General features: G+C 38.2%; 3 protein-coding genes across 3 annotated transcripts; 1 reads left to right on the top strand and 2 right to left on the bottom strand.

Moving 5' to 3' along the window:
- The first annotated feature begins 4,866 nt into the window (after window positions 1-4,866).
- LOC118745140 (venom serine protease 34) lies at window positions 4,867-6,349 on the top strand. Its single transcript, XM_036478667.1, has 3 exons — window positions 4,867-5,558; window positions 5,624-5,728; window positions 5,792-6,349. Exons 1-3 carry the CDS (start codon window positions 4,907-4,909, stop codon window positions 6,343-6,345), a joined length of 1,311 nt encoding a protein of 436 aa, XP_036334560.1. The 5' UTR covers window positions 4,867-4,906; the 3' UTR covers window positions 6,346-6,349.
- Window positions 6,350-17,836: 11,487 nt separating this feature from the next.
- On the bottom strand, window positions 17,837-19,365 carry LOC118744330 (venom serine protease). Its single transcript, XM_036477249.1, has 5 exons — window positions 19,102-19,365; window positions 18,719-19,052; window positions 18,560-18,658; window positions 18,307-18,475; window positions 17,837-18,236 (listed from the first exon to the last, which is right to left on the bottom strand). Exons 1-5 carry the CDS (start codon window positions 19,363-19,365, stop codon window positions 17,837-17,839), a joined length of 1,266 nt encoding a protein of 421 aa, XP_036333142.1.
- Window positions 19,366-19,569: 204 nt separating this feature from the next.
- LOC118744329 (venom serine protease) lies at window positions 19,570-24,110 on the bottom strand. Its single transcript, XM_036477248.1, has 6 exons — window positions 23,466-24,110; window positions 20,934-21,157; window positions 20,537-20,858; window positions 20,356-20,454; window positions 20,116-20,275; window positions 19,570-20,031 (listed from the first exon to the last, which is right to left on the bottom strand). The coding sequence occupies exons 1-6, from the start codon at window positions 23,479-23,481 to the stop codon at window positions 19,650-19,652; spliced, it is 1,203 nt and encodes a 400-aa protein (XP_036333141.1). The 5' UTR covers window positions 23,482-24,110; the 3' UTR covers window positions 19,570-19,649.
- Window positions 24,111-26,813: the final 2,703 nt, after the last annotated feature.

Genomic DNA, 26,813 nt, shown 5'->3' with positions numbered 1-26,813 from the left:
ACAGCTTGCTGGCTGATGTTGCCGATGACGATGGCGGTGCCGAGCAGAGAAAGAAGGAGGAAGACTATTCCACTCTTTCGCAGCCTCCCTGGCTATAACTGTGCACCTTGTCGCGTATGTTGGTGTTAGTTATTGTCCTTTGTGACTGTTTACTACAAAACATACGCCGAGGAGTAGGAAATTAAAAATGGCCGAAATAAAGTTAAAATTTTTTTTATGATTTTGTGACTCGCGAGAAAAGTAAACACCACATATGTATGGATATGACGAAAATAAAGGCAAACAAAAAAAAAAAAGAAACAGCAGATGATAAAATGAATTATACAAAAAATGCTGAATAAAATAGAGAAATAAATTGCAAAAATAAATAGAAGAAACTAATTTGGCTTTAAGGGACATGCAAGCGTATGTTAGATGTGTGTGTCTGCGAGTTTGTGGAAAGCCAGAATCTGGAACCAACTGTAAGGGCAGAGCATTCGAATGCACACAGTTTCACAGTTGTAAAAAAATATTATTTGTGCAGGAAAAAAACTTATGAATGTGCAAGAAATGTGTTGTGAAGAAAAAAGCTGTGGACAATATCAAATTAAGTAAAATGACAAAAGGACTGAGTATACATACATACATACATTTAAGTTTGTTTTTTGCATGTTAATTTTAATTGCCAAGAACTTAATGCTTTTAAAGCTAAACAGTAGGTATTTAAAGAAAAAAATGTACGCCGGTCTACTATACCCACCATTCCTTATGATGTCATCGTTATAGATGAACGGCTTGAGTGGCACTACTTCGCTCTTCGAATCATCAAATTGTTTATTGAGGATTAAAATTTTTTAAAGACGATAAGTGGGGTATTGTCTAGTTAAAAAAAAACTGGATCTACTAAGAAAAATGGTTATAATTTTGTTTACCCATTTCGTTAGTTTAACGAGCTGCAAGCTTGATTTTAGGTCCGAGCAATATTAAATTTTTGGCAAGCAATGAAATTATCATAAAATTCATCTGCCTTTCGGAGGCGGCATAAAATTGTAGAGCTTCTCCATTTGTGTCGCAACGCACAGCACAACTGGTACGGTTCGTCTTTAGTGCGTAAAAACACTGTACCTAACAGAGATGCCATTTTTAAATCGATTAAATCGAAGATCGATTAATCGAGCCCTTCCAAATCGATTTTTGATCGATTTTTTAGTTCCGATACGATCCGTGAATCGATAAAAAAAAATTGAGAACAGACATTAGAATTTTCCTCAATTAATGCATATTGATCAATGGTATACCTCAGAAAATGTATAAAATTTTAAAGAAATTTGAATTGGTGGCTGGAACGAAAAAATAATGGGGCTTGGCACCTCACACCTAACTTGAGAGAGCAAATACCAAAGAATTCAATGACCTGCCTCGCTTTTTCCTCCGACTAAAGGGCACCCCAGGAAAGCCTCTTGGAATAACTGTATATAAAATTATGGCTAATACTACAACAAAAACCCCAAAAATCAGTATTCCAAACTGTAATGAAAATTTTCATAAAAATTTTGCACTCCTTAATTATTGTAATTTGTTTTTTTTTTTTTTTATGAAGTATTTACGAATTGTTAGCTACTTAATAACTTTCGAATAAATCTGAATATTGAAACCGTTATGAAAAATTTAAAAAATATAATAATGGGTTGGTCAGATCGTCGTGTTTTTTTCTTTGTAAAAATTAAGTAAAAACCGATCTATTTTTTGTCTATTTCTTCCAGCGTCGATTATTTCCATTTCGATTCGAATCGACTTAAAAATCAATTTTTTTATTTCAATCTAGCATCTGTAGTACCTAGTATGTATTCGATACTTGAACTTGAAATCGATGAACAGGTCAATCGATAAAGAAAACAACCTTCTTAGTTAGAAAAGAAAATAGAAAAACGAGCAACTCTGTAGCAGCACTGATTTATACAAGTAAGTAGTAGGTATACTAGTATATGTGTGTTTGTATGTAAATGTATTTAAAACCCTACCAGAACAGGTTCCCTATACTCCCATACAAAAGAGTACAGTTAGCAAATTTACATATTGCAGTTAAAAAGCTCATAAAAACATTACCCAATATACCAGGTAAAGCTACCTGCAAAATATGGGGTACCTATTTACCCAGTCTGTTCTGATAGGGAGTGTTATGTTTATCAGTTTATGCCAACTAAAGCTTTCTTTGTAGCTTCAAGAATTTCTTTTAGTGTTTTTTAACGAGCATACTTATGTACAATCTCCACAACAACAATACCGCCTAGAGCTGGTAGAGATCTTGACTTGATGGCCACTAGCTATACCGGCATTGGCATGTATATAAATTTGTATGTAATTAGCGGTGTCATATGTAGCTTCCGTATCAGTAGCCCTGTTGACCCACTTTTACTTTTATTTTTCTTCTTCATATGCATATCCATACATACATACGTCCACATGCAAGTCATGACACCGGTATGATTGGTGAATGAAAGAGAAAGCAAGTGGGTGTGCAAAAGGAATACCCAGCTACTGGCGATAAGCAAGCTGAGTCTGCGCGGAGAGCATTGATAGGTAGATTGCATTGCTGCAAAAACCACTAATGCTGTCAGCTGATCGTTTAACTGTGCAAAGAGGTGCCATGTATCCAATATTTTGCAGCTGCAAAACTAATCTCTAACATCAATTGAAAAAATTTATTAATAAAGTTGGAATCTGTTAAGCGGCTTGTCTTTCGTTGTCGCGAAAATCAATAAAAACAGTTTCATATAAACTCGCGTCAGTGTAGCACACTTAAATTGCACAAATAAGCGAAACAAGTTTATACAATGAACAGAATAAGCTGTTTTTCGATGATGCTGGCAACGTTGTTACGGTGAACGGTGAACGTTATCGTGACATGGCTTGAATGAGATGACATGGACAATATGTGGTTTAAATAGGACGGTACTACCTGCAACACAGCACATGAGGCAATGGCCCTCTTACGAACGAGGTTTCCAGGGCGCATTATCTAATGAAAAAAACGAGATTAAATGGTCGTCCATATCTTGCAATTAGACACCACTGGAATTCTTTCTCTACAGCTAAGTGAATAGTATGGTCTATGCCAATAAGCTGGAGACAATTCCAGAGCTGAAGAATGATAGTAAGTACTTGCCAGAGAAGTCGTTCTCGGCCAAACAAATTCAATTGTTCACAATTGTTGTTGTTTGGGATTGGAGATGAGAATGTGTGTGTGAGTTTGAGATTTGAATTTTTTTATTATATTGCTGGCAACCGTCAGACTGCTTCTCAATGGTTTTACCTTGTTATATTTTTATCATGGTTGTGGGTATTTAACAGGTATATTGTGTTTCATAAATAAACGGCACAGACAAAAAAACACGATCAAAAAAATCTCTTCGACAAATTTTGTTGCTATTTAAATTTAAAGTAATTCAGCGTTCTTATTGAATCATCGATGTATGTTTGCGATAAGCGCTTACATCTTTAGTTTTATTTTAACTTTTGGGTAATTTTTTATTACATCTATGGCAACTCTTCCCTACCACTCATAGTAACTCATTGATAGAAAATTTCTAGCTAGCGGCAACGGGGCTGGAAAGCAATGCAGAGAAGAAAACAAGTAAATAAATTAATGACAACTTTGCGAGCTTGCACGCATGCGCTGTGCGTAGCGGCGCGCAGTCATTTGAACGTAATCGCGCGTGTTGGTTCGTTATTTGTGATGCGGCTCAAATGCATTTTATATATATAGCTTTCAAACAATTTTACAAAAATTCGATTAGTTTAAAGACACAAATCGGAAAATGGTTTTAAAAAGTAGCAATATTCTACATTTGCTATGCTTAGCTGCTGCAGCAGTCGGACTGTTTGAGCAGTGCAATCATACTTTGGACTTGGAGGCGGGTGATAAGATATTCATAAATTCGCCCTTCTATCCGAATCCATACCCGGCGGGCACTTCCTGTCGGTACACGCTGAGGGCGCCGCGGGATTATCACTTGGATTTCAAGTGCAATATTGATATAAATGTGGTAGGCGAAGACAGTGAAAAAAGTGTGTGTTTTAAAGAATGTAGGAGTGTAATTTTAATTAAAATTAATAATAAACCGCAAGTTTAGAGCTTAACAGTTTTATAAATCCACTAAACTGGAAAATTTTCCAAAGTTAAAGAGTTTTCATTTATCTTCATTGCCAACTTAAAAATCAAATATTTTCCAGTAGACTTCGCTCAATAAATTTAAGTCTAGTCAGCGCTAATATTTGCTCAAAAAATTTATTTCACAGTAAAGTTAACAGTAAAAACAAACTACTCAACAAGAGTCCTGACAACTTCCGCCACAGGTGCACCTACTAAAATAATCCCACTGACCGGCGCTAGACAACGCTTCTAGTGCTATAATCTCACTTTGTTGACTGTTCATTCAAATTAACTATGAAAAAGTAAACTTTTTTTTTAATTCAATGCGATGTGCACGTATTTTTTTATTTTTATGTATCTTTTCACGATTTTAAGCAGCAAGTTAAATATTTTTATATGATTCTGTTTTCTTGCATAAATAAATTTTTTCAGCACACACTCATTCCCCACCATTTTCACTCTCCTGCGATTTTTTTCTTTGTTTTATTTTATGAATAGTCTCCTGCTGTGTCCACAGCTCAGTTGACTGAGCGTTGTTATGATGAGATTTTCTACTTCAACCGTGAAGGAAGTGAACTTTTATCCGGCTCTGAATATTTTTGTGGCAGCGGCAGCATGGAGAGAAAAAGCTTTCTCAACCGTGCTGTGATTTCATATATTTCAATGCGTCCGCCTCGGCGGCAATTCGGCGCTGGTGTGAAAGGTGCCACCAAAGTTGGCATGCAGGGCGGAGGTATACCAACTACAGCAGCGGATGTGGAAACGAGGTTTAATATGACTAGCAACACCAAAACTGAAGAGAATGCAAACATGACCACAGCTCATTACTCCACTACAAATACACTTCCAACCTCCTCGTCAGCGACAACGCAGGTGGACATTAGCAACGCCTTCGCTTATTTGGTAGCTCTATTTGCCAACGGAATAAAGACCAGCGTTCTAATAGCGCCAGCAGCTGGAAAGTCAAGAAAGAATAAGAAACGCAAGTGCAATCTTCGCAAAGTGGCCGAATCGAAGCGCAGAGTGGTGCGGCCAGCAGCTAACGCGGATTCATTGTCAGTCTCTCTGCAACCGTGGTTCGCTGTCAATGGCATTGAAAACTCTCGTTCATTGCTGCCAACTACAGCAACACCCGCTGAAACTGCAAAGGTAAGAAACGCCTCGGCAGACGATCTCAAATCGATAGACACTTTGGAGCGACGCGACTCGCGCATCGTATCGCACTATGACGGATATCCAGCTGGCGCGGGTAATGGACGTTTTTCGTGTTTAGTCGAGGCGGTAGAGTCGCAGTGCGATTGCGGTTGGAGTACATACTCGTTGAAAGTGGTTAGTGCGTCCAGTGTTGCCGGCGTTCATGAGTTCGCATCCATGGCGGGTGTGCTGACGGTGAAGTACGCGAAGATTTTCTGCGGTGCGGTGATCAGTAAGTTTTGTAAAATATAACACCCTAGAATAAGTTAACCTAATGAGATTTTACTCAAATTTCAGTACATCACCAATTCTTGCTGTCCGCTGCACATTGCTTCATATCAGCCGCCACAAATCGCTCAGAGCTGCTTCAGGTGGTTGTAGGCGAGCACGATCTCTCAACTGGTACTGTAAATAGCTTTTTCATACTTAAGTAATCGCTTTTTCGCCTAATATCATATCTTTCAGTGTACGAATCGGTCTACACTCGCTACTACGACATCGACACCATCATTTTGCATGAAAACTTTCGCGCAACCGGCACTCAGGTGCGCAATGACATTGCACTTTTGCGCACGCGTCAAACGATCGAGTGGAATCGCGGCGTCGCTCCCGCCTGCCTGCCATTTCGTTCGATCGCCGATGGAGAGGATGGCCGCAAGCCGCCAATAGCAGGTCAGCGCGTGGAGACCGCCGGCTGGGGCAGCATTTCATTTGGTGGTCCTCAATCGCCGCTTCTGCGCACCGCACTGCTGGATGTGCTCGACGTTGATGAGTGTCGCAGCGCGCTGGGCACTGTGCCGCCTGCAACATTCTGCACCTTTACACCGGGACGAGACACTTGCCAATATGACTCGGGCGGTGGGTTATATTTGCGCGAGGGCGGGCGCCTCTTTGTGGTGGGCATTGTTAGTTATGGATACGGGTGCGCAACACGACGGCCTTCGGTGAATACAAAGGTGGCATCGTATATACGTTGGATTAAGAGTCAGACGTCGCAGGTAGCATATTGTATAAAGTAGGGAGAGGCTGTGAGGTGCAAAATATTTTAAGTTGTTGTTGACATTTTGTGCTTACATACATTTAACAAAAAAAAATAATTATATTTTCACTCATGTTTTTAGTTATATCTTTTTCATACTTACTTAAGGCGGTTAGAGAAATTTTGACATGAGCGAAAGAAAGGATTTTAGGCGCGCTTTTAAAATGCTGCTGATGCGAAACTTTTTTGCACGTATTGTATTTTTGACTGACTTTCCGAATACCTAAATTGTCTTAAGGAGAACGAATTTACAGTCCTTCTTTCACTTTCTGCATTTTATATAGTATAGTTTTTTTTTTTGTTATTTACATACGAGTGCGTGTGCATTTCTTTTAGCTATTCGCTGTCTAGCCAGCAGTTTTTATGCTTTCCTTGTATACTATTGATTTTCTACTGCCGTAGTGTGAAATCTTAAAATTGATTATGAAGGTGCGATTTTAAAAGTTCTGCTGTGGTTTATCTTGTCAATTTTAGGCAGCGGCAGCCATTTTTTAACTGAAATTTACCTCCCCATTCCCACGGCAATGACAGAACTCATCGCATGCCAATTGCTTCAACCACTGCGCCTAAAACTTTAACGCCAAATATAAGCATTGTTTCTCCGTTGTCAATAAACCCAATAGGTCATAGCAACATCATTGGAAATTGTCATTGGCCGTGTTTTATTTGTCCAGAAATTTAAGCTATTAGCTTATTTTGTATGGAGGACTTACCCAACATAATTATATTGGCTTATGAAAAGCTATCTTGGCTTGTATATTGAACAAGAGGCATTGCCATTCAGCATCAGAAATTTTCTCCCTCAGCCAATCAGAAAGAGGCAAAAACTTACTTTGACACTATTTGCAGTCAAACAACTGTCAAAATTAGGCTAACATAGGAAATAAGCTAATTTCGTTTTGTTTGACCAAGATTTAGCTATTTGCTTGTGATGGTTGAATAAAACATGCCTATTATTAACAGCCCTATTTTAACAAAAGTCACAAAACTCATCCCATCTCTATTGTGCTTTCTACTGCGCCTCAAAGTATGCCGCTACACAAAAACAAAAAAAAAAAAAATTTTTGTCCATTTCTTTAGTAAAGTAGAAATCAAAAAAGTGATGCGCTGAGCTTTGTGACTTTGTTAGAATATGGCGGTTAAGCTCTTAAACCCAAATTTTTGCGGCACACTTTTAGGCGCAGTAGTTAAATGATTTTTGCCTTTGGCGTGGGAATAAAGCAGTTACTTTTGGGCTATTGAGTGCACAAAATATTAATTATCTCCCATAAGTATTTCTGTAAATTAATTAGAATTACTGCTTTCATGCGCAATCACAATCAACCCTTCCCTAATAAGTATCTACTCCAAATGCTTATCTTCAACTCCTTTCGTTGGTTGCCTGAAAATGCAAATGCTCAATTGCGATAGGTGTCAATTTTAACACTTACGCTCGAACGCAAATCAATCGTAGGCATTCAACGCTCGAAATCATTTGACAAACAGCTCAATAACTCTTGCCACTTGGCCCACCCAGCCAGCATTACTCACATTATATTTGCGCTCTTTTCGCCACCTATACATAGCTGCTACTCAGTTACTCAATTAAACGGAAATGTTAACTAATTAGCGCCTGCAAGTATGCAATACGCCTTAGCGTTGAATGAGCACTGGCAAATCATAGGTGTGATGGCTTTATAAAAAAAACGTCGAACGAAAAAAGGACGAGATGCGCGTATTCAATCGACAGCATTGACAGGTTGCCAATTAAATATTTTATTACGATATACAGAGAAGTGGTGGTGGCTGCAGCCAGTTTTGACATGTCAAATATACAGTAAAAGTAGCTACACACTTTTTATTTTTTACTCGTGTGAAATTTGAGCTACATATTTGTTACCCGCAACCCTTACGCATCAAGAGCCAACATTTCGCTTTGGCGATTTCTTTTCAAACACTGTTAAATAATTAAAATGCTAACGCATAACATATGAAGCATGCTTTTAAGCTTAGTGAGGGAATAGTATGGCATGCTTGCACACCCAGAAGTATGCACCGACGAGCTAGGAGGGCGGAGGGCGGAGATGTGTTTCGTTTTCGATTTAAAATGCAATTTTCATTCGCTTTATTTTTGATATTGCCTACTTGCAGGCGCTTAGCTAGAGAGTGATATGCAAAATTCATTTGTTAGGCGAGAAAAATATTTATGCGGTTCCCTGCAGGTCTTGAAATATTTTTTTGAAGTAAGATTTTCTAAAATACTTTGAGTTGCATCTGCTTGGAATGTTTCTAATGAAACTACAGAAATGAGAACGAACATGCGGCATTTAAGAAGTATTTTGCATTGATTTTTCTTCGATATCAAAAATGTTTTTCATGGCAAAGTTTTTGTAAAAATATACATAACAAAAACCATGTAAATAAAAATTCAAACTGTGGAGAAAAGTAAGGAAAAGTTAGCAAATTTTCATCAAAATTTCAAACTTTTTAATCAGAATTCAAGTATACAGTTTTAAGTGGTTAACAAATTCAGGTTGATTTTTGATAATTTTCTTTTTTTGCTCACGGTGTTGCGTATTCTGAATTGTAGAGAAATTTTTAGGAATTCGTAAAGATCTCATCCGATTTTTTGCCGAATTTCCTAAAATTAAATAAAACTGTGCACACTTGGCTTCTTTTAAGAAATTTCGGAAGAAAATCGGTAAAGAAATGAAAATAATGCTACAATGTGAAGAATTTCTTGCAGAAGTTTTTCAAAATTTTCCTAATTTTTCGTACAGAAATTTCTTTACGAGTTCGTGTCAACCACTTCATATAATTTTCTTTGAAGATTCGCAAAAAAATCGTTACAGAAATGAGATACATATCTGCCGATGGAGATGAGGTGAGTAGTAGCTTAAGAGTATCTTCTAGGCAGTAGCCAATTTCAGCCATCCCCAAAGTGGCGTTCAGCGGATTTTTTCATTAGAAAATCGTTGAGCGCAGTGGCGGTGCAGCATTGGCGGTGTGCGAAAAGGGGACATGGAAAATTGTGCACTAATTGCAACACAACGGCCGTTCAAGTGCGCACAAACCGTTATACACTGAGATGCATACACGGCTGGTTTTGCAGTATATTGCAATTTACAATTATTAAAGAAAGCGAAAAAACTTAGCGCCTAAATGCATGCAACAAAAGTAGATTTTTATGCATTTACTTGCGCTGTACAACTGCAGCCAGTTTGTTGGTAAATGCGCATCCAAGTGGTGCGTGGTTTGAGCGCGCATTTGGTTGCGCTTTCTAAGCATTAATTTCGCGTTTTAGTTGTGCTTTTGTTAGCTGGTGTTGCTGACCATACTGTGCAGCGCCTAAATATATGCTTCACTATAGGCATTTTTATTGCCCTCATTTGTTTGTTATATGCCACGTAGCTCGCTGAGATGTGGCAAGTATTTAAATCGATTTTTTTGTTTTCATTTTAGTTTTTGTTAGATTTTACACTTTTCGGTTTAGTTTATTTTTAGTCTATTTTTTATAGGCTCTATACAACTTTTGTGCGCCTAAATGCATGCAAAGCCTGCCAAGTAACGCTTGCCCATTCATTAGCGTTTGCCACAGTGCAACGCAAAACCAATTTAGCATGCTCTACTACAATCCATATATTCATACATACATATATGTATATGTACATATGCATTTGTATGTTGGAAAAAACGACGCCAGCAAAATTATCGTAAAAATACTAAGTGTATATAGGCGCTTTCACATGACTAAGTAAAGAGCGCGCAAACGTGTATGAAGTTGCGCTTTGGTTGAGGCATAGAAATTAGAAACGAAATTGGATTGGTGGTCTGCTGTGGGTCTCTCTTTGTGCTTTGCTGATTGGTAGGGTGTGAGGGAGGGAGCTTCATTGCTGATGCTGCTGCTGTTGTTGTTGGCGCCAGGCTTAAAATGTCGGTTACATGAAACCGCGCTACCAAACGAGCTTAACGCGCTACTGGCAGGCCTAGTACAGAGAGAACCCCATTGACAAAAAACGGTTAAGAAGTAAGCGAAAGAAAAAAAAAAACCTGACAATTTTATAGAATCACTATTGGATTTTGAAAATTTTCCGCTTCGCAAAGGACTTTTTAAATATTTTTTTAATACTTTTTCTATTGTAAGGTTTTGATTTTAAAAATTATTTTCTCTTTTGAAATGGGAGAATATCGAATCTGGAGAGTCTGTGGTGTTGATTATGGACGCGCTTAATGGACTTCGGTGACAGTTTTTACTTGTACAACAACAATTAGTTTGTGTAATAAGTTTTATATGTAGTATGTCGGCTTGAGCGTCTCTCGTAAAAGTATTGGTGGAGAATCCACCGCCGCTTGGCCCTATCCAGATGTGGACAAAAGCAGTAGTTGAAATACCAAATCAATGAAGGCGGTGGACTTTAGGCTTCGCACTATGAAGTCTTGACCAGATTCGAGTTCCACCTCACAAGGTTTTGCAGCCCATCTTTGGTTGGAGTTTGTTGTTTTGTTACTTTGTCAGCTGGCGTACCCCACGCGGTGAATTCTTATCTACTTCTATCTTGGTTCCGTCTTTGAACCAATTGCTGGTCTGGTCACCACCTTTCCACTATAAAAGGTAAAAAGAACGGCCTTCACATGCATTAGTGGTGCTCTGCGCACTGCACCCTAGGAAGCAAGCGTCTTTTTAGGCTTCGCTTGCTGAAACATGCGGACTACTGGGTGCCAGTTATAACCTTCGATGAAGGATATGAAGTAGATATCCTTAGCAGGGAGCAATGTACCCAGCAGGTTCCGGACTTCGTTCGGTCTGATTGACAAACTGGTGGCTATGCGGGGAACTTTTTATTCCTTTTTTTATTTCCTCACAAATAATTCGGCGGCCGATGTGGTGTAGTGGCTAGCAGTGCGCATTGCTAACTACTACATATGGCGGTCGCCCTACTCTTCAAGCCAGATATTGAGCGACCAGGATTTGTTGAACTTTTTCATAGCATAGTTTTAGGCATTCTATAGTAGGATGTGAACTCAAAAGCATAACGGGAAAATTCTTCATTGCATTTCTAAAGTCATTAGGGGTAGTCTTTGAGTCTTGCAAAGCCCTTGCACGGATTGCACGGTAAAAACCGGTTTTCGTATAGGACAGCTTTGCGAGCCGTGCAAACCGTGCACCGTGCAAGGGCTTTGCAAGACTCAGAGAATACCCCTATTCTAAAAATTAGTAGCAAAATGCGCAAATGTGTTTTCAATACAAATCAATACTTAATAGGGATTTTAATGTCCTATCTGTGCAAAGTCTTCTTACTACTATATACAATGCGTGCACTACATCGGCTTAAAGCAGTCTATTTGCACCTTTTTTGCGCTTAATAAATTTCTCCTCGACTGTACACATACACACTACATAGCTTAATTAACCCTTGACAGCAATTTTACAGTTATTATGACATCAAAGATTAAAAATGCAAAATAACTAATTGCCACTTAAGCCTCAACAGGCCAACGTAAGCAGTTTAAGGAGTGCAGCACTTTTACTTTAACTTGAACATGAACTTGAAAATTCACGCAAATAATTTTAAAACAATTAGAAAGAAAATGTAGTAATTATAACAAATAAAAATGGAAAATAAAACATTAAAAAAAAGTGAAAAGAGAAATGGCAGGAATTAAAATGTAAAACGCAGAAGAGCACTTGCGCTAATTTACGCGCGGGACATCAAAGCGTATACGTTATATTATGTGTACATGTGTGTGAGTATGTGTAAGTATGAGTGACTGCACTGCAGTGCCTTGTGCATGGAATACGTAGTGCAGTTTAATTGTCACGAACGGCATAAATACATACATTTGTAAGCAGGGAAGAGAAAAAAGTAGCAACGACAAAAAATTGGAAACAAAGGAGTAGTAAAATAATTAAGACAAAAAATACTTGAAATTATTATGGAGACAAAGGGCGAACGCTTCAAAATCCACCAAAACATCCGCAGCCGACTAACGATCATCAGCAGTAATGCTGTAAAAATTGTAATAGGACAAGAAAAATAACAATTGCATAGTTAAAATATCAAAAATTAACTCAGCAGCGGAGTCGACCAGAGTAATGTCCGTCTAAAATCGTGTAGTTGTGTGATTGTTTGTTAGAGTTAATTGCATAGAAGCACTAAAGGATAAACAGACAAGCGAAAAAATTACAGCTTGAGATAGCAAAAAAAAAACGTAAAAATAAAACAAAACGGCGAACAGCTCAGCAAGTGCAGGACACGCGGCTGCTGCCCGAAGAAAGCTGCCGCATTTTTCATCTTGGTTTTTGCTTTTATTCGCGTAGTTTTTATTTAATAACGAAAAAATACAAATATAAATATAAATAAAAATGAATTTGCACAGCGCAGAGCGCATAGCGAAACGGGGTCAGCGACGGGGTCACACAGCGTGCGCATAGAATTGAGAAATTGAAGTGTCCTGAGTTGTTGTAGCTGCAGCGGGCGGTCGGCGCGCGGAGGGTGTGGAGCACCACTTCACTTGCGCTTGCTGGTGGCACTTGCGCCCGAGCGGAGCACCCACTGCTGCACATTGGGTAGCCCACTTAAACTAACCCTTTTTTTTTTGGTCGTTTGCCTTTGCCTTTTGCCATTTGCATTTTACTTTTAGCTTTCGCATTTGCGTTTCTTTGTTCCTACTTTCGCATAATATCTTTGTTAGTGTTGTTGTTGTTGTTGTTTGGTGTTGTAGCAGTGATTGCGGCTGCTGCTGTTCGTTGTTGGTTGTTGCCACCCACCTTCTATGCTTTATTGCAATGCATTTAAATTTGTTTGTATGCATATGACATATGTACATATGTATGTAGGTGTGTGTGTGGGTCTCTTGTATTCTTGCTTCTTAAAATTTTTTCTATGCCACACTTTTTTCCTTTGGCTACTTTCGCGTGAAGAGACTTTGTTGCAACATTGTTTTACGTCCTTTATTTATTCGTTCGGTGTTCTGCTGATCTGATGAGGATGTTGATGTCGCTGTTAAGCATTAAGGAAATGCTTGTCGAGTCGATGCCAGCATTGGGGCACTGAATGACTGACTGGCGCTTGCAGTGTGCGGCAATCGGGCAGTCAAGTGTCCTTTTTTATTATATATTTTTTATATTATTGCTCTCAGCTTGTGTTTTTGTTTCCGTTCTGCTTTAACACAGCTACACAAATGAACTTAAGCGCTTTGTGTGCCAGCGCGAAGACACAGAGTGAGGCCGTTGGATGGATGTGTGCTTGTGTGTGCTGGGTTGGTTGGTGGTTCTCAACACAAGCGGCGATGACAATAACAATTATGAAGAATTACTTAAGTGCACTTGGCCACATTTTGTTCATAATAATAAAAAAGTGGAGGCGGTTGAAACTGCATTAACATCAAGCAGAAAATAAAGGGTATTATGAGAAGAAATAAGTAGAATTTTTCAATTTGCTACTTTGTAGGGATATGTCAGCGCTGGTATAGTAATAGGATTGATTATATGATATTGCTTAGGCATGATTTTGAAGGCTTTAAAATATTTTGCAAAATATTTTATTTTAACTACATACATTCTAATATCATTGCATTAGCTGTCCTTTCTTAAAGGGTAATATCAGAAACTCATGCTTGTCATAACGGTTAACTACTCTGGATTTTTAGGACCGACATAAAAATCTGTAAAAAGGCAAAATAAACGGAAATAAGCTGGAAAAGGTCTAAAAAAAAAAAAAAAAAGTAAAAACCGAAAAATAGGGGGTAAAGGTATTCATTTTATAAATGTTAATTTTTCAAATAAAAAAATTATCTATGTATTACATACATATCGCACCCTAAATCAAAAACAGTCACAACTCAAAAAACCTCAAATGTTCAGGAAACGCAAAAAACTGTGCAATCGATGCACGCGACGCAAGCAAAACAAAAACAGTCTTAGTAGAAAAAATTTTGGCGGACGATAGAAATAGGGTTTGTGAACTTTTTTATGGGAACAATCGATTTTGAAAAATTTTGAGTTGTGACGGGGTTTGATTTAGGGTGCGATGTGTAGCTGCATCACATAATACAATAAAAAAGGGTGTTATACGCTAGCAATTCGTCTCGCTCCAATCACCATCTCAAGTTCGCTTAGAAAAATTAAATTTACCTCTGAGAAACTGTAGTGATTTTCATCAAAAAGTACTAAAACTGGCACTCTCAGTTTTTTTACAAAAAATGGCTAGTAATTTTATATTTTCACGTATATTTATGTCAAAATCCCATAAATCGAACTTTAGATAAGGTTTAAAATCTTATGTCTCTTAAAATATATCTTATATAGCTTAGATTTATATAACTTTTTTTTTTAAACTAAAAAAATCTGTTTTTCACAAATTTTAATTTAATACTTTGGTGCGAAAAAGTAAGAAATAATTTAGTACTGCTTCGCATAATGGTCTTCACCTTTCTCCCATTTCTCTTCCACTTTTCAAACTTCCAAAGTAGAACCTTCAGCTGAGGGAGCGTCTAAACGAGCTGTTACTAAGTACGCGTATATCACCTTTTATTATCGTATTAAGATTTCAACATATGAAAACTTTTTACTTATGCTGGGGTTTCACTAGGCACTGAATGACAAAAATTGTAATGACAAAGCTCGGCATTAAAAAATATTCCAGTTATTACGTTAAAAAATAGTCATTAAATTCATTTCCACAGAGCATTTTTTAAACGACACCAATTTTGCATCATTTCAATGCCTAGCGGAAATTCCGCATTAGATCGAGTATTTTGAGGAAAAATGCAAATGCAACGGAAAATGTGTTTATTACACCGTTTTGGAAAAAAAAGTTCGCCGTACACCCCTGAGTTTTAAGGAAGAAATTGACCGGACAGAACTACTGAAGAGCGGGAGCAATGCACTTCTTCACATGTGGATCGAAACTGGACGACGGGGTTGGTGGAAGTGTCTTCTGTCGAGAGATTTCCATCATTACTAAGTTCAGGCTTCCAGAATGCTGCAGCGAATTTCAAGCAGATTCACTGCTCCGGACTACGATGACAGTTAGTGAGCTGAGGATTCATTCCGACAGCCAAGCGGCCATAAGCGCCTAAATGTTTCCTTTCTATTTTAGTTGCGTTGGAATACTTCTGTATTAGGCTCATTTGGGTTCCGGGTCACAGCGACATTTCGCGGAACTGTGTCGCTAACTAATTAGGAAAGGTAACCTCGAAGCGTTTTCGCCGAATAAGGAGCGGCTGGGGGTGTCATTCATCACCTGTGGTACACTCTCAGCTCAGCGAGAGCTAGGCGAAAAGCCACAGTCCTCACTATTGGAGGGAGTTTTAATGGTTCACTGTCCAATCGGTATTCCCGCAGTGAGGCTGAACACTTTACATAATGCCGTTTGTCGCAGTTGCTTGGAAGATGGCGGGGTGGAATCAGCTATACACTATGCTCTTAGGTGTCCAACGTTCGCGAGGCTAAAGTTGAAATATTTTGGCTCGCACATCCTTTTAGCCCTGAGAAGCTTGAGGGCATTGAGATTAGTGCAATTCGTAATACGTAATCGACTGGAGGCGTTTTCTCGATTAAATATTGGGTGTCGTTCAGAGTTATGAGTGACAAACGACAATAACTTAATTGTCTAAGTGAGTCCTTTGCTTCTGGAACTGCCACCTAATCTAAACTAATCCCTGAGTCTAAAGTATGTATTTTTGCAGGGCAAATTCGAAAACTAATTTTTTTGGCCGAACGTAGAGGTCGTCTTATTGATTCGAGGAGACCATTTTTTGTTCCAAAGATCATTGGCCTCAAGTAATCCCCTCATTGACCTCAGTTAAAATGCCATGACGGTATGAAAGTCTTGACCAAAAATTACAATTCAACTATTAACAGTAAAGTTAGCTTTTATATAGAAAAGAGAAAAATAAAATAAGTAAAAATTTTTTTTTAGATCAAAAGGAATACAAATAAAAATCTGTGGAAAAGTCTCGTTTAGTTTTATGTAATACTTTGTTGCATTTTTTGACTTTTTCGGTTTTGAGGAGGGTGCCTACTGCCACACGGGAGGTCTATGGCGAATTCCTGGCCCCAGCAAACATAAAAAAAAACTTTTTTAAATAGTCGTCGTTCCTCGTCAGACAATGGCAAATCGCCGAGTGTACTTCTGCCATAAAAAAAGCTCCTTGGGAGGTGAAGTAAAGGTGTAGAGCTCTCCATTTGTGTCACAACATGAATAAGCGCCAAACATTCATTTATTGGAATCAAATATTATTTACTGTTCATTCCCAAAAAACCTAGAACATAATTATAAAACTATTTATGGGTTTCCCTTAAACTGGAAAAGGCCTTGAAAACTTCGAAAAACTAAAAACTTTTATTGAGGGGTCAAGATTTTTTTGAAATAAAAAAAATCGGTTTATTCGACACTCGAAAAATCAAGATTTAAAAAAAGCCGCATATAGATATCAAAAAACCGGTTTGGAAAAACCGAGTCCATCGCCCTAGCACTTACCCACCAGATCTCAGTTCCTGCCATCTTAACGCACCACCCTAATGCCAATAAATTAAAGCTCCCTCAAAATCATTAAAGTTTGGTAAGGAGGTATTTTGATTATTTCAGTTGAGCTACTTATTTAGAAAAAAATTATTGCCGAATGTAGGTATCATGAAAAAATTGCAAAGGGCGAGCCCTATGTTCACAAAAATCTTGTTTTTCCGACATTGCATTTAAAAAATAGATACATACTTTAGACTTGGCGGTCTTCGCTGAACTTTTTTGTTGGTTTGTAAGGTGGTACGGCTTAGTGTATATTTTGAGTTGAGGAAAGCTAAATTGTGGTTATATTTAATCGAAACTTCTCTTTCTCTTACCAGAAGAAAGGCAACTACAGTCCCTGCTTATTATTTATTATTTCGATTTATATTTATATTCTTATTCTTTTTTTATATTTTTATCCTATTACTTTTCTTAATAACGGTAAAAATTCACTTTAAATTTAAGTGGAACATTTTTGTTGAGACAATTTACTATCGGCAGTAGTGAATGAGTGAGCAAATATCGCAGTGTGGGTATTTTGATTGTAATTTTCCATAAACTATAAAGCAATTGTGGCTTAAATTTAGAGCAGTGACGTTTGGCGAAGAAGGAGACCATTTTAATTTAAATGCAAATTGAGCCTTTTGTAATCGTCATCATCATGAAAATCATCAGTAGCAGAAGCAACATCAAGAACGACAGTAACAGGCAATGGGTGGTATGTATAGCAAACAATACAGAAGAATGCCAACAGACATACTTATACATACATACAAAAGCTACATAAATTTCAACACATAACTTCTTTCCTTTTACTAAAACACTTTAAGCACTACTTGCCTTGCTAACGCATGCTAAGGCAGCACTTTTCTCACCTAACCTTATGCAATCAAGTTTATTTATTAAATAAAAAACAATCAGAAAATTGTGTAAAAAATAATCGCTATTTAATTTTATATATATTTCGTATAAATAAACAACAGCTTAAGGTGCACACACACCGCCACCACTTCGCACATTCGTCCAGATCCACTCCAGGAACGAAGTGATTCGGGTGTTCACGCCGACCGCAAAGCGAGCGCCACACGCGCCACCATAACTGATTACACCCAGAGCATACATGCGTGACGGCTGTGTTGGCTGTTGCTGTTGCCTGAGAATAACGGGGCCACCGGAGTCATATTGACACGAGTCCTGTCCCAAACCCCGATAATCGTAGGTGCAAATGTGTGAGGCGGTAATGCTGGTGTTGAATTGCATTTCGCAGGCACGATTCTCTACAGTCATCAGCTCGACTTTCTGCAGCGTATTCGACTTGGGACCGGCGAAGGAGGTGGTACCCCAGCCGGCTACATCCACCGTACGGTAAGTGAACAGATCAGAGCTGAGAGATGAGAACGTAAGAAATAAGAATTAGGTAAAAAGGTAGTCGCTTAAAAAGTGATTAAACAAACGCTTGCAATAGCGGCAGGCAAATGGGGCCAACGCCACGTGACCACTCAATGCGCGCGATTGTGATGAGCAAGGCCATATCGTTCGCCACAATGGCCACTGTGGATACGTATTCAGGATGAACGATTATCTGCTGGATGCGATGTTGCACGGCGAACATGGAATCGCTGGCTGAAGGGAGAGAGGAGAGAGGCACAAAAACTATGCATTAAAACTGTATGCCATGACCTAAGTTTCAGTTTGTCCTTTACTCACTGGTGCTTAAGTCGTGATCGCCCACATATGCGATGATCCTTCGTGGATCCGGTTGTATGCGCATGCAATGCGCCGCGGTCATTATGTGCCGATTACTTACTGTAATTGAAAATGTTTCGGTATAAGTTTTTCTGAATAAATTTCACGTGGAATACGTACTAATGCTACCGCCGCAGAAAACTCGCTGCGAAGAGGTGAGATCTCGCAAAGCCACCATTGAGGGGTACTCATGCTTAGCGGCTTCCCGCCCATTTGTAATGCGTGTTCGTGTCGTCCATCCGCAGTTGCAAGGTTGCTGCTGCGCATAAGCCCGGCAAAACAAACGCCCTTGCTGCGGAGTGTTCGGTGCGGCCGAGTAGTAGCCCACAGTCATGGGCTGGAAAAACGATGTGCGAACTATATTGGAGTTCGAGCAAAAGGTTTCGCCTTCACGAAAGTCTAAATCGCCATCGCGCGAGATATAGAAGTACTCAGTGCCACACTCATTGGGGTACTAAAAAGAAGATATGATTCCGAGTTGAAAAATGTCACGGCTCACTTACCACTTCGAAAATACAGTTGAGTACAACCACATGTCCGTACGGTGCTATTATGCGATAGCGGCAATTCGTGCCCCTTCCATAGCTGTTGGGGTAGTTGGGCGATGTTATGTTGAGTAGTTGCTGATTTGAGGACAGGTAATAGTCCTGCAAAATGCAACCAATCTGGGCGCTCACTATGCAAAATTGAGCTATCAGCAGCGTTGCAAGCATGAACAGTTTCGAAATCGACAATGAGTGCGTGCCTTTAGCGAATTGCAGCGCCATACCTTTGCCACTAGTTACACTGAATGACTGTACAGAAAGTGCCAGTTCATTTCAGTTCTAGAAAGCATTTCACTGCAAGAACGCCATTAACCCCAATTTTGGGCTTATCGCAGTGCGGCGAGAGCTTTTGCCTCCTTAATCGAAAATCGCAAAATACTTACTTAACATTACTTAAGTCAACAACCATTGCTACTTTTTTTCTCTTACTGACAGACAGATTTTTATTTACAGCACAGCTAAATAACAACAAATAAGCACACAGTCATAGTTCAACGGTACGAGTATTAACCCAGTTGCTTAACGCACGTCGTATAGCCCGTCTGTTGACGTATCCAATTCAAGTAGTAAGTTATGCGTGTGTTCACGCCAGTACCGTATGTCTGACCGCAAGCCTGTCCATAGCTAATACAGCCTACTAGAAAGAGACGCGAGCCACGCAAAATAACTGGACCACCCGAGTCAAATTGGCAGGCATCGCGACCAGCGCCCGCATAGTCATTTGTGCAGATTTGTGAAGAATAAATCGTAACGTCGTAACTCTCTTGGCACACGGAGTTGGAAATTACCATCAGGTTGGCTTTCATCAGCGCGTCGCTAGTCGGACCGGCAAAACTTTGTGTGCCCCAACCGGCGACGTCAACGTAGTTGTAAACAAAAGTCGTTAATCTAGGAAAGAGAAGAATGGAATTCAGTTTTCCTTACTTTAATAAAGCCTTTTGCTAACTACATAATTACTATCTTTGCACTTACGAGGATGGTGGTAGACAAATCGGGCCCACGCCCCTCCACCATTCAATATTTGTAGCGGTTTGTAGTAGACTAATGTCATTTACGGGTGGATTATCGGTATAGCCAGGGTATTGTATGATGCTTTGAATTGCATATGAAGCATAATATTGAGATGAGCTCGCTGTTGGAATGACAAAAAAAAATAAAAACGGTAGCTATGCTAAGAGTCGAAAGCGATGAACAAAATGTATTTATATGTACCTGTAGATAACTGATTGAAACCAACAAGCGCTCTAATATTAGTAGCATTTGGTTGTACTATAGTACAATGTGTAGCAGTTAATAGAAAGCGATGTGAAACTAAAATTGAATTTAAGAAAAACATATTTGCATTCTCACAGCAATTAGCTATTATTTCGTTAATATGTAATCGCGTACTCACTTATTGTAGCACCGCAAAAAGCGGCACTACTCGATGTCGTATCCTTCAATGCCGCCATGAATGGGAACTCATTTTGGCCCGCTGCTTCTCCATTCGCGATTTTCGTTGTTATCGACCAGCCACAATCGCATGACTGCGGTTGAGTTGTTAGCGTGCAGCGGAAATTGCCTGTGGAACCCTTAGATACATAGGCAATGGCCACTCTCCTGAATAGGGAATCCCTCACGAATGAGCCTACACCACAAAATAGCTCCGAATCGCGCAGTTGTGGATCGCCTTCGGTGCTGACATAAAAGTATTCTGTGTCACAATTACTGCCATTCTTTGGGGTGGAGGGGGTAGGAAAATATTTTAAGATTTACAAATTATGTGATTGGAAGCAGTGAGAGTTTCTTACAATTGGCAGGTCGACGGTACAGTTCACTTGTATGTAGTAATCAGTTGGTGCTATGAACTGGTAGCGACATGATGTTCCCGTAGGATAGTCACTGGGATAATAGGGTGATTCCAGATAGGAGACGCCTGGATTAACTGTGAATGTATTGTCGCAGCCCTCAAAGAGCGCAAGTCCTCCATGGATGCCATTGAGCAGTATCAGCAGCAATAGGCTGGGGACTAGAGCTAAAATTAAGGAATTAGTGAATGCATTTGGGTATGTATTGATTTTAGTAGAATTAGTAGTAGCTTAATCGTTACAGAAAGATTTGCAAAGAACTTTTAAAACAATTAATGAATAAATCTGATAATAAATAACGATATGTAACTTGTCTGCTGGCAACAGAATTTATAATAAGACTGCCGGAGCGTACCATCTATCCTTGGATCAGCATTCTGATCTTCGCGAGTAAATAAAATCCTATCAATGGGATTACGTGTTAAGGTAAATATTGCCGAAAAAAACTAGCTCGACGTTGTCAGTGTGACTTTAAACCTCGTAGATAATAAGTAGACCAAGTACATATACAAATCTTAGAATGGATCTGTGAAAAGATGCGGTGCGTATCTTTGCGATCTTAAGACGTTACCTTAAAAACTAATGAACGCGGCGAGGCAGTTGATATCAAACCGCTTCCTTCACTTTGCGCATGATACTGGGAGCTGCGTGGTCAGTACCAATTAAGTTGACTTATATAGGTCCCATGTCAGAGAATTGTAGAGCTGATAAATTTTTTTTAGACAAGTCATCCATACTCGATCTTCTGGCAAGGAAGGTATAGAAATTCCCGTCACAACCTGATGTCTTTTCCTGGGAAAATGGTGGTTTAGTCGGCTCACTGAGCGCTGAACTTAAACACCGACTTGCAAAGTTACGAGGTCCTTTTGCCTGACTTCTCTCTAGGTCGCAACGGAATACTTCCAAATAAGGCTTTAACTGCAAAGGTGTTGCATATTCTAGGCAAGCCACCCTCGATCGAGGCAATTTTTTCCGAAAGTGGAAGAAATTCCTCAGACAACTTACGGCTTACATATTCCTGGACATATTTACTTGAAATCCGCTCAGCGAGCGCTGAACTTAAACCCCGACATGCAAAGTTGAAACATCCCTCTCTTCGGTGTAGGACCACAAGCCAAGTCAAGTAGCTTCTTAAGCTGAACAACCGGTATTTCTCGATGTCTATTAGGAGCTCGTGACAGACGCTGAGAGAAATCATCTCAACACTGTATTCTTCTGTGTCCTACTTTCGCTAGGCTAAGGTTTAAATACACCGAATCGTATTTCGTTAAAGCTCCAGAGGAACCTTGTTAAAAACTGAGCATTTCGAATACCTTTAGGTTTCCCTCTGTCATACATAACTCATTTAAACTTTCGACTCGTTTGTTCAGACAAAGGGGAAAAAGATACTTAGGCATTCTAAATTAATTCCCGCTTTTGCTTCTATGCAGGACGCCGTAATATTCACATTTAGTCTTATTCGTCAAACAGCCGTAGGCAAAAGAAGCCTGGTTATGGGCAGGAAGAAATAATAATCCCTGCAGAATCTGTCGACTACGAACAGCCCAAACTAAAATGTCTGCACCTAGTAGATATACTATATATGTATCTCCCAGCGTATCTATGCACGATTCGAACTGCGAGGGGCAATGTAGTTTTTTTCTACTACTTTTTCAAGTAAACTTCTTTAAGACAATGAAAACATCCATTTTCAGCCGTTTTAAGGAAGTGTCTTCCTATAGTAAGGTACTTTTTTGTAGTGTTTGAGGCAGAGACTCAGAATAATAATTACTTCATGGTGGAGTTTTGAAAAAGTCATCAAAACTTTCGTAAGAATTATAAAAGTCTTTTGATAATAATTATGTGTTAGAAAATTTTTTAAGTCATCGATAACTATTATTTTAAGACTTATATAATAGAAGTATTTTCATAATAATTATCAGCGAGATAAATATTTTGAAGTCTTCAAAGACTTTTATTTTGAGATTTATATTATAAAAATCTTGTCATAATAATTATGAGCGCGAAAAATTTTTTTGAGTCTTAAAAGTCTTTGAAGACTTAAAAATATTTATCTCAATGATAATTATTATAAAAAACCTTTTATAATATAAGTCTTAAAATAAAAGTCTTTGAAGACTTAAAAATATTTATCTCTCTGATAATTATTATGAAAAGACTTTTATAATATGAGTCCTTGAATAATAATTAAAGAGGACTCGAAAAATATTTATCTTAATATAATGATTATTGATTGATTGTTATTCTTTTCTCTCATAATAATTATGTCTCTGGTTTGAAGGCATCCTCGCTATCTTTGTTTGGCTGAAACATACAGCTATTTTGGATTTTTACACTGCCGCTGCCGATTTGTGTGCCCGCCACTGTAGCTAACACTTATTTAATTTATATACATAAATGAAATTATTCTGTTCATGAGAACCACACTGCATGTCCTTTAACTGAACCTTTTTAAAGCTTCATTAATTTACTCACTTAGCTTTGCGCTCATTACTGTAATATCGCTGACGAGTTGCTCTTGCGACTGATTGTAGTAGGACCGTTAGTAAATGGCAACTAACTGATACGTGTTGTACGATTAATTTAGGTCTTTCACTAAGAAGTACGTTGAAATCATACACTTTTTCCCTTCATACATATATAGGTATGTACATATGCATATATGTATGTATGTATGTATATGAATATTAATAGTATTTGTTTTTGCGACAAATTCGGCTGATAAGCAGACAGAAACTCAGTTAATTTGCAGATAAAATGCCGCAGAAGATTGTTGTACTACATTTCCATATGGGTAAATAAGACACTTGTTTTGGTGAAAAATCAACAAGAATTAGTGACTGCTTGTTACTATTGTTGTTTTTCCTCCGACTTAGTAAAGCCACGCATCATAATAATGAAATATAACTAATTTTTTGGTTTATTAATCCACATTACAGTTAACAAGCCCGATTATGTGTCTTAAAACGTTTGATATTATGCTGCTATGCGGCTGTTATTTGCACTTTTCTACTAGTTTATTTGCGCAAATGTTAAATGGCTGTCAACAATTGTCACTGTCATTGAAAAGTTTCGGCAGGCGGTGCGAGTTGAAAGCGCCGAATTGCCACGGTGGCGTTCTTACAACAGATAAAAATAATTCTGCCGGTGCTTTGCTAATTCGCTTAAATAGTCCACAATGCAGTTAATACTTAAATACGCAAATAGATAAACGAACTTTTGCCAAACACAGCCTTTAATGAGTTTTCGAGTATCTGCGTGTGTGTGTGCCAGAGTGTCCAGATTTGGCGATTTTTATTGGATATTTGCGCGTAAAAATTTAAGAAATCGGCATTGGCGCTTTTTGGCGATTTTTTCCCTTCAAATAAATTTTTTCCAATTATAAAAATAAACAAAACTTAGTTTTCCACGATAATTTTACAGAAGAGGCTAATGAACTGCGTGATAAACTTGACTTAAGAAGCATATTAAAATGTTTAATCATCCTAATCGAAGAACGTTTGAAACGATTACCCCAAAATCTCATTTTTAAAATAAAAGATTTGTTAAATCGATTTCATGAATTTTATTTAAAAAAAAATATTGGCGATTTTTTTTTTAGAAATTGCGCTTTTTTTTAAACAATCTGGACACCCTGGTGTGTGCTTCGTTCTTAATTTGTGTGCACTTTTAAGCACGTTCGCATTTTGTTTTAATTTTACTTCATATTTTACGGTAATACTTACGGTAAAATTTTTATTGCTTTGTGTAATCAGTTCGGTTAATTGTTGTTGCAACTATGCATTTATTTGTACAATTGGTGGGCAGGGTGGCGGAAGCATTGGCTTTGAGGGATAAAAAGTGGTGAGTAGCAGCGGTGGGGAGACAACCAGCCAGCCAGGTGACAATTTACTGATAAAAACCATTACAATGAATATACATACATATGTACATACATATGTAAAATATGTAGCGGCGTGCTTTTGAACTTGAATGATTGCTACAGCGAATGCATGTGGCGACATACGAGTACATACATACATACATGCTGACAAATGTTAGTAGTAGTAAGTACATACATATGTACATACATATATACAAATTTATTTACTATGCTGCAATAATCAATGTCAGTGTCAATACAATTGCCTTCAAAAGGGTTATAAGAACAGTAGAATCTCGAAAATGTTAACCGAAATTACCCCAGGGGTTTAACTCTCAAATTCAAATGCTCAGAAATTCGGGGAATACCCTCAAGCAAATGGTTGGTTTGACAAATTTATAAGTTCAGAAAAGTTAACCCAAAAGTTAACTGAATTACAGTGGCGGCCAAAAAAGGATGAATGGTGTTTCGTTTTTAATATTTACAATGTTTTTCAAGCTGTATAAATCAGTTTTTCAAACTTTATACAGAACTAAGAATGATTCCACAAATTTTTACTTAAAAAATTTGGAGCTTTTTAACCAGCATTTTTAGAAATTTTTTATAAAATTCTAGTAAGTGTTTTGCACTTTTTTCCATATAAACACGAATTTCTTATGGATGAATATGCGCATGACCGTTGGCAAAAATAATAAAAAAGGTCAACGCCAGTTTTTATAAATTTCGCTATTTATATGAAGAAAAACCCGTAAAAGCAAAAAAAAAAATTATTAACAATCAATGCAATTTTTTAGCCGCTCAAAACGTGCACTTATTTTACTAGAGTTTTATAAGCTTGTTAACTGCATACCCGAAAAATTCTAAAAATTCTAGTTAAAAAGCTCGATATTTAGATACAAATTTGTGGAATTTTTCTAAGTTCTGTATAAAGTTTGAAAGTATGATTTATATAGCGTTTGTTAAAGAATGAACCATATTTTTATAAAAACATATCAAAACAATTTTAGCTTGAAAAATATTGTAAATATTAAAAACGAAACACCATTCAACCATTTTTGACCGCCACTTTATGTTTGTACAAAAAGTAGAGCATGCTTTGATCCCATCGCGAATTTATATATCATACTTTAAAAAGCTGAAGGTATAACGAAAAATGTAAAAAAATACCAAAGATTTTTTTTCCAAAATGCTTTGCGAAAATAATTTAGACTCAGGGTTGTATGGCGAATATATGTATGTATAGCGTATTCAGCAAGGAGGAGGAGCTTATTGATATTATTTTTTTGTATCAAAACGGCTGTTACATCGGGAAGCTCGTCGCTACGCTGTTATTCTATTCAAAATGTTTAATTTATAAAAAAGTCGAAAAGGATTGTCGTGGAGAATTGGGTAGAGCGGTATAAACAATCGAAATTCGTTGATGATCATACAGAACGCGGAAAAAAGGGAGGAACTCAGATCAATCTGGACAAATTGATCGTGTAGCTTTTTAGGGAACTTACTCGTTAGTTTGAAATATCATTTCGCTTACCCAACCACTGCAGCGTCTTTAAAGCTGAAGTCGCTGCTGTACAGGAAGCGATTGAACACCTACGTACAAGAGAAGTTATATGTAACGATATCTTCATCTACTCAGACAGTCAGGCCGCACTCAAAGCATTCGACTCGCTACCTGAGAACATGTGGTGGGACTACCACCACTTGCAACAACACGAAGCTTACGTGGCCAAAAATGGGACGAAAAGCGGTCGAAGGATCTCCTCATGCTGAGCAGAGGGGACCCAGCCGCAGTTGTGGGTCTGCTAACAGGCCATGGTGATGTTGGAAGGCACGCGCGGAAATTAAGGGTCCCTCATAACGACTTCTGCAGAAGCTGCAGACATAAAGACTTGCTATGCGAATGCCCCAAACTTTGCAGAAGAAGATGAAAGTTTTTGGGTTCGGGATACTTTGAAGAGTAG

This window comes from Rhagoletis pomonella, unplaced genomic scaffold, assembly GCF_013731165.1.
Source record: "Rhagoletis pomonella isolate Grant_MI unplaced genomic scaffold, Rhpom_1.0 Rhpom_scaffold_00008, whole genome shotgun sequence".
Classification (NCBI taxonomy): Eukaryota; Metazoa; Arthropoda; class Insecta; order Diptera; family Tephritidae; genus Rhagoletis; species Rhagoletis pomonella.
The sequence above is the reverse complement of the archived record's forward strand: the minus strand, read 5'-3'. Positions and strand labels throughout refer to the sequence as shown.

Excerpts from the sequence above, each read along its gene's own strand:
- LOC118745140 (XM_036478667.1), top strand. The coding sequence starts at position 4,907 with ATGACTAGCAACACCAAAACTGAAGAGAATGCAAACATGACCACAGCT. Across the intron at positions 5,559-5,623 it reads TTTCTGCGGTGCGGTGATCA|TACATCACCAATTCTTGCTG; the intron begins GTAAGTTTTGTA and ends CTCAAATTTCAG. Across the intron at positions 5,729-5,791 it reads CGAGCACGATCTCTCAACTG|TGTACGAATCGGTCTACACT; the intron begins GTACTGTAAATA and ends CATATCTTTCAG.
- LOC118744330 (XM_036477249.1), bottom strand. The coding sequence starts at position 19,365 with ATGGCGCTGCAATTCGCTAAAGGCACGCACTCATTGTCGATTTCGAAA. Across the intron at positions 18,659-18,718 it reads TTTCTGCGGCGGTAGCATTA|TAAGTAATCGGCACATAATG; the intron begins GTACGTATTCCA and ends TTTCAATTACAG. Across the intron at positions 18,237-18,306 it reads TGCCTGCCGCTATTGCAAGC|CTCTGATCTGTTCACTTACC; the intron begins GTTTGTTTAATC and ends CTCATCTCTCAG.
- LOC118744329 (XM_036477248.1), bottom strand. Across the intron at positions 20,455-20,536 it reads TTTTTGCGGTGCTACAATAA|TTTCACATCGCTTTCTATTA; the intron begins GTGAGTACGCGA and ends ATTCAATTTTAG. Across the intron at positions 20,032-20,115 it reads ATTTGTCTACCACCATCCTC|ATTAACGACTTTTGTTTACA; the intron begins GTAAGTGCAAAG and ends TCTCTTTCCTAG.